The sequence below is a fragment of the Gobio gobio genome (assembly GCF_949357685.1).
Source record: "Gobio gobio genome assembly, chromosome: 23".
In the NCBI taxonomy this organism is placed as follows: domain Eukaryota; kingdom Metazoa; phylum Chordata; class Actinopteri; order Cypriniformes; family Gobionidae; genus Gobio; species Gobio gobio.
The window spans coordinates 36,992,348-37,007,168 of NC_137119.1; the positions used below are offsets into that span (position 1 = coordinate 36,992,348).

The 14,821-nt window shown below is 34.5% G+C and overlaps 1 protein-coding gene across 1 annotated transcript in view; it reads left to right on the forward strand.

The window, feature by feature from the left end:
- st18 (ST18 C2H2C-type zinc finger transcription factor) overlaps positions 1 to 14,821 on the forward strand; it is a 65,304-nt gene that overhangs the window by 36,423 nt on the left and 14,060 nt on the right. The window contains exons 7-12 of the mRNA XM_079806703.1: positions 1,213 to 1,347; positions 3,321 to 3,411; positions 4,351 to 4,443; positions 7,722 to 7,921; positions 9,053 to 9,249; positions 13,565 to 13,810. Of these exons, the coding sequence (XP_079662829.1) occupies positions 1,213 to 1,347; positions 3,321 to 3,411; positions 4,351 to 4,443; positions 7,722 to 7,921; positions 9,053 to 9,249; positions 13,565 to 13,810 (962 nt within the window). The remainder of the gene's footprint in view (positions 1 to 1,212; positions 1,348 to 3,320; positions 3,412 to 4,350; positions 4,444 to 7,721; positions 7,922 to 9,052; positions 9,250 to 13,564; positions 13,811 to 14,821) is intronic.

Sequence of the window (14,821 nt, forward strand, 5' to 3'; positions counted from 1 at the left end):
TCAATCAACTTCATAAAAGAGTAGCCAATCTAATTTCTTATTGCTTGTTAGTCAATTTATTTATGTTATTAATGCTAATTGTACATTCTTATTCGTATTTACTGCAAAAGAATGTGCTCCATCTTATTAAAAACACCTTTATTTATTTTCCTAGTATAAGGGCATACAAACTACTATTACTTTTACTATAAAGTTGCATTATGTTTTTTCCTACTCACCATATTAATATACATATGTGTTTATTTATTTAATTGTAATCTATGTTTTCATTTATATTAATCATTTTTTATTTATTTACTTATTTTAATATATTTAAGTGATTTAATAACTAACTAATATTTTTATTTTAATATAATTTATTTATTTGGTTACACTTTATTTGAAGGTGTCATTTTTTTACACTGTAATTATAAATTGAAGTACTGAGTAATATTAAGTAACTACATATACTTACTATAGGGTGAGGTTTAGTTGCATGTAATTATGCATAATTTATTGTTATTACTATAGTAACTTCATGTAAGATGTGTAACAAGGGCACTGTAAAATAAAGTGTTACCTATTATTTATTATTTAGTGTTTCCTCTGGACTCAGTTTGAAAGCCCCTGCTTTATACCATTTCATAGTATATGTGTTTTTGCAATAAAACTAAAAATCAACATATGAAAAGCAAGAGACATACAGAGATTCTAGCCCAGAGGGATAGATAAATAAAATCCTCTTAAGTGCTAAAAAACGTTTTGGCTAGGAAATATTTAGTAGTAAATAACCAACGTGTTTTATAAAAAAAAAAAAAAGTACAAGTACAAGAAGTAAATCTTCTGATGACATCCCTGTAACCTTGAATGCTGGATTTTTATCAGTATCAGCCAGATATTTTACCATAAGCATAAATAAGTCATAAATCCTAGTAAAGTATGATGATGTGAGCTTTAAGCACTTTGATTCTTGTGATGACTGCTGTTTAATGGGTAATCTCTGAAGATAATCTCTCTATGGATCAGCGCTAAGAAACCGGTGCCCTGTGTAAGACCGCAGCCTTAACTAATGTCACGGATGAATACATGCATACCCAGCATGCTTTTACAGGATGCGCTTCAGCTTAGACTGAGAGAAGCGTGACTGGATGGGATGAACTATAACCACATTCTTGAAGAGCACTGTTTTACCGTTTGTTTCTGTGTGTGTGTGTGTGCGTGCATGCTTTATAGACTCCCCTCGGACAGAAAAGAAAGACATCAAATGTCCGACCCCGGGCTGTGATGGGACCGGTCATGTGACAGGCCTCTACCCTCATCACCGGAGTCTATCAGGATGTCCCCACAAAGTCAGAGTGCCCCCAGAGAGTGAGTCTGTTCTCATGTTACGCATCACTTCCTGAGGACATTAGACACATTTCCTCCCTTCACAGCAGTACAATACAAACAGAACAAATACAATTAGCGATAACAACACTGTGATCATTTTCAGCCCATAAATATTCATGCCATACTAATGATCAAGGTTTAGTTGTACAGAGACTGAGGGATAAAAGATTACATGGTGATTGCTTAACCAACCAGTCTGGATCATATTCAGCATTTCTGCATAGAGACATGGCATGAAGTGCATTGTATTTAAATGTGTGCTATAAAAATATCTAATAGTTATTTCTTTTCTTTGATAGAAAATGCAAGATTCTTCTGTTTTTAGAAGATAAAGTTTGTGTATATACGAGTGTGTGTGTGTGTGTGTGTGTGTGTGAAATAAACAATCATTTTATATTTGATGGGTATATTATATTATATTAATTATATTATATTATATGTATCATATTATATTTTATATTAATTATGTTATGTTATATTATATATTATATTAATTATATTTATTTTATTATATTAATTACATTATATTACGTTATATTCATTATATTATATTAATTACATTATATTATATTACATTATATTATGTTATGTATATATAATTTGGTTCTGATGCCATTCATTTTGAGATTTTTACATCATGATATGACATTATCTTTATTAATTAATTAATTAGGTACATTTATATAGTGCTTTTCTAGGCACTCAAAGCACTTTACATAGAAGGGGGAATCTCCTCATCCACCATCAATGTGCAGCATCCACCTGGATGATGCGACGGCAGCCATATTGCACCAGAACGCCCACCACACACCAGCTGATTGGTGGAGAGAGACAGAGTGATGAAGCCAATCGTATATATATATATATATATATGCGGATGATTAGGTGGCCATGATAGACAGGGGCCAATGGGCAAATTTGGCCAGGATGCCGGGGTTACACCCCTACTCTTTATCGAAGGACATCCTGGGATTTTTAATGACCACAGAGAGTCAGGACCTCGGTTTAACGTCTCATCCGATGGACGGTTAATGATTTATTTGTCATTACCAAACTGGTCACTATTTGAGCTTTTTAATTCTTTTTTTTTTTTGTACGTTCAAAGCTAATTTACTGGAAGCTTACTTGTTGTCAAAGGCTTTGTCAAATTTTCCTCCAAAATTGCAAAAATTATTCAAAGACATTCGATAAATATGATAAACATATATTAAACATAATTTGAAGAAGCATCCTTTTTCAAGATTTCAATTAGTCAAGATTGTCCCTAATTAAAAAAAAATCACAAATATGAAGTATGTAATTTGCATGTCAATTATGTACATAAATGCATTTAATGTATTTACTACTTATCTTGAGCCTTCCAGTGGACACCATAACTCAGCAAGCTGGAAAAAAAAAATTAAGGAATTTTCATCCGTCAACACAACTGAGGCTTGAGTTCCTGCGTTATGCAAATTAAAAATGCGTTCCGGAAACAACTTTTCACTTGCTGTTTTCTCCATTTGAGAGTAGCACAACAAACATTCGCCATTAAACAGTGATGTGACAAAAGGAACAGAAAATGTAATTAAGTTTTTTTTTCCTCCAATATGAAAGCATGTACTCCTAAACCAGAGGCAGCATTCTGCAAATCAAAGGACCCGCGGATGCAGCCTAAATAGACGGGCACATCCTCCAAACTAATTATGAACAGAGTGAAAAGTTACTAAGGATACTGGATAGGACTTCAACAATATGTGTGTGTCTCTTAAATGGTAATCAAAATGTGTTTGTAGCCCGTGATGTTTTTGCATGTTCATATTTGAAGGGAGGCACAATTTCCACTTACAAAGAATCACATGGAGAACTTTAGTTAGCAGAAAAAGTTAAAAACAGCTTTGTGAATTAGTATTTAATGTAATTTCTCTTGTTTATGTGAAAAGTTTCATTTTATATTCCTTTCTTTTTTACAGTCCTTGCCATGCACGAAAACGTCCTTAAATGTCCGACCCCTGGCTGTACAGGAAGAGGTCATGTCAACAGTAACCGTAGCACACATAGAAGGTAAGCTTGTTTTTTTACTCAAACACTCTATTCATTTCTATACAAACCTCAGCAGATTTGCATTGATATTTAGCAGCGGGGAGGCGGTCGCTGGGGGAAAATTATGTTGTTTATATTAATGTTACCAATCCTGTAAACTACATTGGGAATTTGACCCAAAGAAAATATATAATAATATTATTATTACTCTATTTTGCACTATTGCAATGCTTTGAACCTTATACCCTATTTCAACTTTTTGATTTATTTTGTGTTTTTCTAGAGTAGTTTTTCATGCTTGAATATTCCAAAAACATAATTTTTCAGATATTCTCCATTATTGCAGCTCCTCTCTTTCCAGTCTGTCACGTAACTCTCTATTTAGTTCCATCTCTATGAAGCCCTTCCTTCTGAAAAGCACTATGTGCTCTGATTGGTCGGCTGGAACAGTGTGTTGTGATCCGTGAACCGCTTCGAGCGTGTTTGGGAAATGTCCCACCCCTTACCATAACCGCGAGTTTCAACACACTACTAACTAACTCAACCAGGCCCTGGTTGCATATTTATATATGCTTTGAGCGGGAATGATTTAAATCAAGAATTTTGAGTCCAAACAGCAACATTACACACTAAAGAAAATTGAAAATGTAAAAAAGCATAATAGGTCCCCTTTAAAAGGTCAAACATGTTAATTTGCCCCATAAAAAGAGATAAAAACTTGGACATTTACTTGAAAATAAACGTGAAGTTTCACTCTATCAGGAAAAATCCAAACAAAATGTTAATGACACTTAAGTAAACCATAAAACAATGTGATGTTTATCGCATAGAAAGTATCGGATTCTTTTTAATTGAGCAATTACTATTTAATGCACCCAAATTCAATTAAAATGAAGTTAATAACCCAGAGGAGGCCACGAGGAGACTAACTCCACACTTGTGATGTCTGTTTTCACACAGTCTCTCAGGCTGCCCGATAGCTGCTGCAGAAAAGATCTCCAAACCGCCGGAGGATCCCACAAAGTGCAGACAGAGCGCAGAGAGAATGGCCAGGTAATAAACCTTCATCTAGGAGCAGCCCTGTGTCTTAAGGAGGTTCAAAATACGTTTCTGAAGGATAATAATAACATTTCATCTGTTCATTCGGTTGCACTTTATTTCGATGACATCCTACTAACTATAGGTAACTTTCACTACAGTACAGACTGTGGTAGACTCTTAGGTTAGGGTTAGTTGTTTAGGTTAGTAGATAGTAGCAGACAGTCTACTAATACTCCAATGAGAGTGAGGGTGTGTTCACACCAAGCGGCAACCTCCCCCGGTTTCTCTTGAAACCAATACGGAAGTGACTTAAACTGAAATTCATCGACTGGCCGCTAGGGGCAGGCTCCAGAAGGGAGCAGAATCTCATTGAGCTCCATGTTAAAATGCCCAACTTTACAGCAGAAAAAAGCATGTTTACAGCCTGGTACAAATTGTGGTTTTGGTCTATACGGCTAAATTTGCCCTTCATGACAACTGTGAGGGGGGTGAATTTTTTTATAACTCATTCGTTTACATTATATAAAGCCTTAAAGTTCTGCATAATTAAGGGAGTGGCCACTTTGAGTGACAGGTGGGTTGTCGTTTGTCTGCTGTCTGTTAGTCATCATGTCACCTCAGCTCCGCCCACTTCCCGCCTATTTGCCCATTTTCTGTTATCCATTAGTGACGCGCGATGACGCGCTGCCAAGATGGCAATGGCCGACTTTGAGGCTTCAAAACTGCTCTTCAGAAACCTATGAGTGACGTCACGGACACTACGTCCATATTTTTTTACACTCTATGGTTCACACTTGGCATGTTTAGTTTCGTTTAAACGAACCCTGGTGCGATTGCTCTGTTAGTGCAGTTCATTTGACTAAGTGTGAACGCCATCTGACCCCTGGTGCGCACCAAACAAGCGGACCGAGACAGCTGAAAAGATGGGTCTCGATCCGCTTCCAAACTAATTCTGGTGCGAATTGAATGAAATATGAACGCAACACAGACCAGAGACATGTAAACAAACCAAAAACAGGAAGATGACACCCTAAAACGGTCGTCATAGTTGTGATTTTGCCCATCACAGTTCGGTACAGGCGCCAGAACCGCGTCTCCTTGCAGCAGATCTTGGTTTGTGTGTGTGACAGAGGGATTCCTGTCGCTGTTTTGACTCCTTTAAATATTTTATAAGCTCGTCACGAGTTCTCAGCTCCATTCATAAAACATCATATATGTACGCAGATACAAAACGCTCATTTATCCCAGCACACAGCATTGTTTTTGGAAGAAGTTCCGTCACAAAAAATATATCATAAAATCTGTTTTTTTGTTTTGTATCTTTTAGGTTCGGTGTTAAAAATGAAAGTGTAAGCACTAAACGAACCAGGACAAAATGTATAATTTTCTTTTTTGGTCCGGACCAAAAGAACCAAGAGAATCGAATTACAAGTTTGAGCACACCCTTAGTTGACATGTAGTTGCAGAGTTACTTATAGGCCCTGTTTACACCTGGTATCAAGATGTGTTTTGGTTGATCGTATCACAAGTGGACCAAATTAAATACAGGTGTAAACGGGGTCTAAAAACGTTTTGAGCTTGTCCCCTTCCACTTTGAGTGGACCACTTCCAGCAACACATTCTCACTCCCAACTCGTCACATATTGACGCTTGTTCAGGACCCCTTGGCGTCACTTTTTAACGCACAGGGTACACCTTTAGCGTAATTTTTCGGCACGCAGGGTATTACATTGATTTCAATGAGAAACCTTTGGGGTCATACACAGCATGAGAATGTTGTTATCATGATGAAATTATATATTGAGTTATGACTTTGCCATTATGACATGTTGCAGTGTGATTCTCAATTTAATCAGCCAGCATAACGTTACTTTTATTAATTTTTTTATTTACGCTATTTAGACACGTTTAAACATGTAACCCAACCCCATCCCATCCCTAAGCCTACACTCTAAAAAATGCTGAGTTAAAAATAACCCAAGTTGGGTTGAAAATGGACTAACCCAGCAATTGGGTTTTTTTAAGCAAACATTTAACCCAACCGCTGGGTTAAAACAACCCAAATGCGTGATTAGTCCATTTTCAACCCAACTTGGGTTATTTTTAACCCAGCATTTTTTAAAGTGTACCATTTGTGTGTTATATGAGATAAAACACGGGAATTTGTTCAAAAGGTACAAATATTCCAAGTGTTCCGAAGCTAAACGATTGATTTGTGTGAAGAAAATCACCAAAAGCGATCAGCGTCTCCATCCGCCGAAGATCATGCACACATTCAAAAATTGAAGAAACGTTATGTCAGATTTCATAGTTAAATGCATTGGCTCTCGTATGTCTCATGACCAGTTGCGTCATTACCTCAGCTTTGATTGTAAAATGTCATTGGCTCTTGTGTGTCTCGTGACTGATCGCGTCATACTAAAGAGTCGTGTGTATCTTTTGAATGAGATATCATGTCTACTTTTACAAATGCAAAGAATTAAATGCGTTTTTATCTGACGCATTGGGCAAACAACTGTAATCAATGGAGCACCCTGCACGTTGGAAAATGACGCGAAAGGGGTACCCTGTGTGTTAAAAAGTGACGCCGAGGGGTTCTGACCAAGCGTTAATATGTGATGAGTTGTGAGGGAGAATGTGTTGCTTCCAGAGGACACATTCGACTGGATTGGTGGAATCGGTCATGTGGTCGAATGTGTTTGAACAGCTGCAAAAGACGCCTACTCACCTAACGCATAAACATTATGGGAATCGCGCTTGCCAGACGGGATTTAAACTTTGTCAGCTGGAGACCCAAGTTTGGTTTGAAGACAAAAAACATACCAAGCACAATGTTCTCTCACCATTTCTGATTTCTAACACACCGTCACAGCATTCGCCGTGGTCTTGCCGCTGTCAGAGCAGAAATGAAAGCTGCTGCTCTCCGTGTGTTTTTCCGTTGTCTGGTGCGTTCATATGTAAATTGCGTGAGCTTATTTCATCCATTAGATCGAAAGATCTGAAGAAAGCAGGACAGAAGTGGTTGAAAGTGGACAAAAGAGAATGTGTCTCCCTCGTCTACTTGTGATCCGATCACCCAAAACGCATCTTAACACCAGGTGTAAACAGGGCTAGTAGAATGTCTAAAGTGGACCATCAAAATAAAGTGCTCCCACACATTCTTTTGGAGCTTTTAATTATATAAATAACTACATCTGATTTGGTTGGTAATCATTCTTTACAGATGAAATTATGCTAAAGAATAAGCAACAATAAAAACTCAATGAAGTCTTGATTTTTCCTTTATTTAGACCTTTAGGAAACATGAAGAAATTTGACTTCACATACAGATTTGCACATCCTATGGCAGCGTTGCAGGCCAGCATGGCCAAAGACATGGACAAGTACACTAAAGGCCAGTTTGACTACGCCAGTTTTGACGCCCAGGTCTTTGGCAAGCAAGCTCAGATGGCATCCGACCAGAGTCACGAATCTTCACACTTTCCTGACTGTGAGTGTCTATTTTGTTTCAAATCAAAGGTTACCCAGCATGCACTGACATTACTGTTTAAAATAAGAACTTGTTTTCAGTGTCATCATGTGTGACTTAGAGAAGTACATGTGCAGTCACTTGTTTGTGCCATACAATCTGCTCTATACAATCTTTAAGAAGGAAGCACCCTGATTTAGGCCAATAATCAACCACCTAGAACACCCTAGCAACCACTTAGCAACACTAAAAACCACTCAGAACACCGTAGCAACTGCGTAGCAACACCCTGGCAGTGAGCTTTACACATGAACATCATTCACATTTTATAAAAAATCTTTTCTATTTAAAAAATATATATAATATATATAAAAGAAGTATTAAAATATATAATGCAGCGACAACTACAAGTAAGCTATTTGAAGGTTAATTGAATATTATATTATTAATATAGTATTAACTGAATATTATATTATTAATACAATATTAAATTGACCTACAGATGGCTAACTTATAGTTGTCTCTTCTGTATTATTTATATTAACTCTATATTAATTAATTAACTCTATATTAAATATTAATCTGCATAATAATTAATTTATACATATAATTAAAATATAAATAATATATAAAATAACAATATGATTAAAATTAATTTATAAATATATATATAATTCAGTACATATACATGTATTTTTATCAATATTTACAATAATGTATCAATTGTAACTGATTATAATATATATATATATATATATATATACACGCTTACATGTATGTGTATATATATATATATAAACAAACTTTTATGCTAGAAGCAATTAACTAATATATAGATATAATTATATATATTTATATATATTTATAATTTAATAATAAATATAAATGTAAATAAATATTTTTATTAGTAATATTTACAATAAGCCAAGGTATAAATTATAACTGATCTTATTATGTAGAGATGGAGAAACTACAAATCCCCATCTATGTAGACAGTCAGTTTAAAATAAATTATATTATTATATATATTGTATAATAAGTTAAAAAAAGCCTGCCTGTCAACATAGATGTTGATCTGTAGTTTCTCTTTTTTGCATAATATGATCATGAACAATTCTTTCCCTGAGTACTAACTGTAACTACCATTCCCAGCCGCTCAGTTCCCTTGTTTTCTGGGTCCTGGTGGTCGTATGATCATGCCCGGAGACAACAGCCCCAGTCGCCACAAAGCCCAAAGCAACGCCCTCCAGTCCAACATCGCATCCGCAGCCATCCTCAACCTCTCCACCCGTTGCCGAGACAACAGCGAGGCCCTGCCCCCCAGCCGGCCCCTGGCATCATCCACAAAGGTAATCAAATTAGACCACTCAGAAAAAGGTATTTAATGTGGTCATTCTGAAACAACTGTGATTTGTGTATGAAAAAGAGGAGTAACATCAAAAGACACTTTTTGGCACAGAGAACTGTGTTGCCTCTGGTGGCACAACAACAAGAGAGTGGGAGCTTTTTTTCTTTTACCCACACTGCCCCTAAAGCTTTAATGTACACAAAGGAGAATTTGTGTAATCACATCAAAAAGAGTTGGGGGGGAATACAATCACAGCTTCCTTCTCTATGACAATTATAAGGCTTTTTGTAAAACATGTGGCCGTGCATTTGATTTCTACTTGCGCTAATGGTAATGTTGGGGCTTTCTCTTGTTCGCAGGAGAGAGCATGTTTTTTTTGTGTGTGTTTTTTTTCACTGCAGATGGTCAAAGACATTTTGCTAAGTAATATATTATCCTAGATAAGCTCGCACAGATCCTTTGGCGTTGATCTCTAACAGACGATCTATGAGAAGTTGGATTAAATCAATTGGTTGAGGGATTAATAGACATCACTCTTTTATTTAAATTAAACAAGGAAAGTCTACATACACAGGCCACCAGATTATGTATGTTACCGTGTGAAAATGGATATCTGAATCAGTTTTACACTTATGTTCTCTTATTGAGCCTCTTTTTAATAGATGAACAAACTATTAATGTGCATGTGTATAATAAAAAAATGGATAGTGCTGTCAAAAATTTATTAAAAAGCATGTTGGAGTCATGGCGTAGCCGTTAGTGCATATGGGCAAAGCATGTTTGAATCCAGCTTGCAACATTTCCTGTGTTCTTTCTTCTTTTCCCTCAGACAAAAGTGGAAAAATTCCCTCCAAAATTAGCTGTTATGATTTAAATATTCTCTAAATATTTCTTAATAAATTCTCCTGCAGCTTTATACATTTGCAAAAGTATATATATATATATATATATATATATATATATATATATATATATATATATATATATATATATATATATATATATATATATATATATATATATATATATATATATATATATATATATATATATATATATATATATATATATATATATATATATATATATATATATATATATAATTTTTTTTAAATATATATTTTTTATAAAATGTATATATATATATATATATATATATATATACATTATTAATACATTTTAATCATATTGTTATATATATATATATATATATATATATATATATCAATTAATTTGAATAATATTTTTATTACATTTATTATACTTTATATAACATATATATATATATATATATATATATATATATATATATATATATATATATATATATATATATATATATATATATATATATATATATATATATATATATATATATATATATATCAATTACAATGAATATTAAATAAAGTAAAATACATTATTTATATATATATATGAATTTTAATCATATTGTTATTATATATAATATATAATAATATATGTATATATATAGATATATGTATATATATATATATATATATATATATATATATATATATATATATATATATATATATATGTGTATATATGTATGTATATACTGTATATATATATATATATAAATGATACATTAATTTTAATCATATTTTTATATATGTATATATAATAAATTTATATATATATATATATATATATATATATATATATATAAAATTTCAGTATATTTTGCATATTTGAACCCATTCCAGCAGTAATTATGATTTTGAGGTCCATCTTTTCACATTGAAGACAACTGAGAGACACAAGTTGAAAACATTCACTGATGCTCCAGACGGAAACATGACGCATTAAGAGCCGGGGGTGAAAACTTTTAAACAGGATGAAGATGATAATTCTTTCTTTTTTTGTTTTAAGATCATATTTTTTTTCATTTAGTACTGCCCTTCAAAAGCAACATAAAATATGTACATGTTCCCCAGAAGACAAATTAAGCACAATTGACTTTTAAATTCAAAAAGTCTCTTCATGCGTCGTGTTTCCTTCTGGAGCTTCAGTGAATGTTTTTACCTTATATGTAAACATCATTCATGTTAAATATCTTAATCAGGACAGTACTAAATAAAGAAAACATACATTTTGCTCATTGTTATGTAATTGAAATGTAATTGAACTTTTTTCTATTGTGCTAAAATAATGAAAACAGGATCCTAATGCTGTATATTTTAGTAATAATTAGAAACATAACGTACAGTTTGGTAGCTTTGATCAAAGCAGGTTTTCCTCTTAGACGCAGAGAGATAAAACTGAGAGAAACTCGCAGAAGTATGGCGTGAAACGCTTCACACACCTACACACCACACAGGCCGTTCGTAGTCCCAGCACGCAGTGGGCAGAGAGCAGGTATACTGTACAAACTGAGCGAATGAATAAAACAGTGTTAGCTGATCTGTCATCTGCTGATGTCTGCGTCGAAATGTCTTTATGCATGTTAAGTATCTCGATTTCCCTTTTTGTGCCAAGTCGCTTGTTTTTTTTCTAAGAATACAGCTTAACGTCTTGCAGCGTTTCAGGGAAGTGTGGGAGAAAGATGTCACTTCACTTGTTTGTGAGGCTGGAAAGAATGTCATCAGATGAGAAAAACTCACATCGTGCGCAGGGATGAACTCGATAGGTGCGCTGGCGCTCGGCACTAGCTGGTTAGAGAGATGCCATATTTGGTTTGTAATCTGAATTATCATGATTAGTTCCTGATAAGCTCTCCTTTGTTTGCGACGGTGTGGAATAATTGGGGTGACGCATTTTTAAGCAGTTAACGAGTTGCATAAAAACTATTCGCCGCAACACAAATTCACAAACCAGCACATCTGATGGTGATATAAACTCACTACTAATGTTTGAGACCTAAAACCACCGTGGTTGACATCTCTTGTCACTGAGGGGAAAATAGAAGAATAAGGCCCTATGAAATCCATTTTATTCTTGCCCAAATTCCATTTGTTTCTGTTTTAATTCTTGTGGGTTTTTTTTTTTTTTTTTGACTCAATTTTAATGGTTAAATTACATTTTTGTAAAATGCATGTCTAATTAATTGAAATCATGAAACGTGTACAGTTTAACAACAATTGATTAAAAGTTTAACAAAAATGACATGTTTAGGGCCCTTTGAAATACGTTTATTTATTTATTTTTTCAGATTCCATTTAATTTTTTTTTACCAAATTATGTGTTTTCTGTTTTAAGTTTTCTGGATTCTATTTAGTGTTTTGGTTAAATTTTTATAATAAAAAAGCGTGTCTAATTAATTTAGTTCATAAAAACATAAATTTATTCCATAAATTCTATGAATTTTTTTTTGTCCAGAAATTCTGTGTGTATTTGGCAATCAAATGAAGGCATAAAACAATAATCATAGGGCCCTTGAAGAAATATATCTAAAATTCATACCCATGTCCATGAACTTTAAATATTTAATACAATTTTTTTTTTTTTTTTTTAAGTATTTGGGGTTGGTAAGATTTTTTTTTTGTCTTTTATGGTCACCAAGTCTGCATTTATTTGATCACAAATACAGTAAAAACTGTAATATTGTGAAACATTATTACAATTTAAGAGAACTTTTTTGCATTCTAATATATTATAAAATGTAATTTTCAGCATCAGCAGTGTCACATGATCCTTCAGAAATCATTCTAATATGATGATTTGCTGCTCAAGAAACATTTATGATTATTATCAATGTTGAAAACAGTTGTGCTGATTAATATTTTGTAGAAACAGTGATACATTTCTTTCAGGATTCTTTGATGAATAGACACTTCAAAAAGAAGAGCATTTATTTGAAATAGGAGTCTTTTTTAACATTATAATATCTTTGCTGAATCTATTTAAGTCTTTGAGTCTTAATTTTTTCCAAATAAACAAAAACAAATCTTATTTAAAACTTACCTTAAACTTTTGAACGGTAGTATTGATGGTTAGTTACTTGCTAAAAGTGTCTATCCAAGTTTTTGGATGGTTTGCTTTTCAACCATTCATGTCTGCCAGGCAAAAATTGTACGTTTGGTTGGTTAGAAAAGTAAAAGCGCACATGCTTGTAACAATCGTTTTGTGGTATCATTCATGTCTGTCGCACAAACAAGGATGGATGAGTTACGCACATAATTGTAATATTGAGAGTTAGGGGTTTGTTCAAGTCTCTAACCCTAACTAGCAATAGTAGTGTTGGTTTTCTAGTTCTAGGCTTGGAAGACAAGTTCAAAAACCTGAAATTTTCTGGTGCTCTGGTTATCAAAGGTTTGTTATCTACAAGGCTTCTTGTGTTCCTTTTCATTCAGGACTCGCTCATTGAGGTAGACGAGAACGGAACGCTGGATTTAAGTATGAAGAAAAAGCGAGAAAAGGCGAGAGAGTCTCCTGTGATGCCAGTGTTAGGAGACGCTCTGTTCAGCCCACCTGAACCTTCTCTAGCCAAAGCGGCGGGTTTGCAGATCTCCCCAGCCATCTACCGCGTCCTCTATGAACGGGATTCCTGGGACACGCCGGTGAACTACAGCAAAACTCCTGTGCAGCAAGACAAAGAGGTGAGATGGAGGCAGCTACTGAAGTATGAACTTTAACTTTTACTGGTAGTGTTTGTAAAATATGTTCAAGTTCATACATGGGATGAATGTTAAAGTCCAGGTAATATATTGTGTAAAATCTCAAGGTTTAAATGCACTACATACAGGGGTTGACATTAACTCTCGCCAATCCGCCAAATGCATGTGTGTTTCAGCAGTGGCGTGTAACGCAGTCACTTAGTACCAAGTCGGTACTGAAATTTAAAAACTGTAACACTTCGAGCGCTGTTGAGCGGAATCGTAAACACCTCTGACTGGCCATTGTGCTCACGTGCTCATCAGATATGTCTGTGATTGGCTACAATGATCAGCGCTTCAAAAACATGTTGTAAATATACATCAACGACACTCTTCACTGAGCGCTTGCACAGATACACACGGGAGCGTTTGAAAGCACAAGCAGGCTTCTATCAGAGCGACCGGTCCGGTGATAGACGCTTGCTTGTGCTTTCGAGCGCTCCTGTTCCCGCTTTCAAAACACTTTCAAACACTTCTGTGTGCTTTCATACGCTCCCAGCGTCGATCATTGTAGCCAATCACAGACACATCCGATAAGCGCATGAGCACAATGGCCAATCAGAGGTGTTTTTGATTCCGCTCAACAGTGCTCAAAGCATCACATTTTATTTATAATATAGGCTATACATTTTTCAGTTGTAGTCTTTTAAAAAGACATCTGAAATAATAAACTAAGTGCAATGTAGTGTTGTCAAAAATAGCGATTTTTCAATACATATCTCTACTGAAATATCTGAAACTCTTCCAATACTCATTTTTTGCAGAATAGACACACGACACCAGCTGCTCTTTCTCTCTCTCCCATCTCTCCAGTCTCCAACAGCGAGTTACACACAAACCCGCCTCCCCTCACTCACTCGTTTCATTTGCTCCGGATGAATATTGTTGGTTTTACAGGGCTTGGATTTCATGTATTTCACATAGTTTTACTCAGTCCTGCAGATTTTGTTCTCA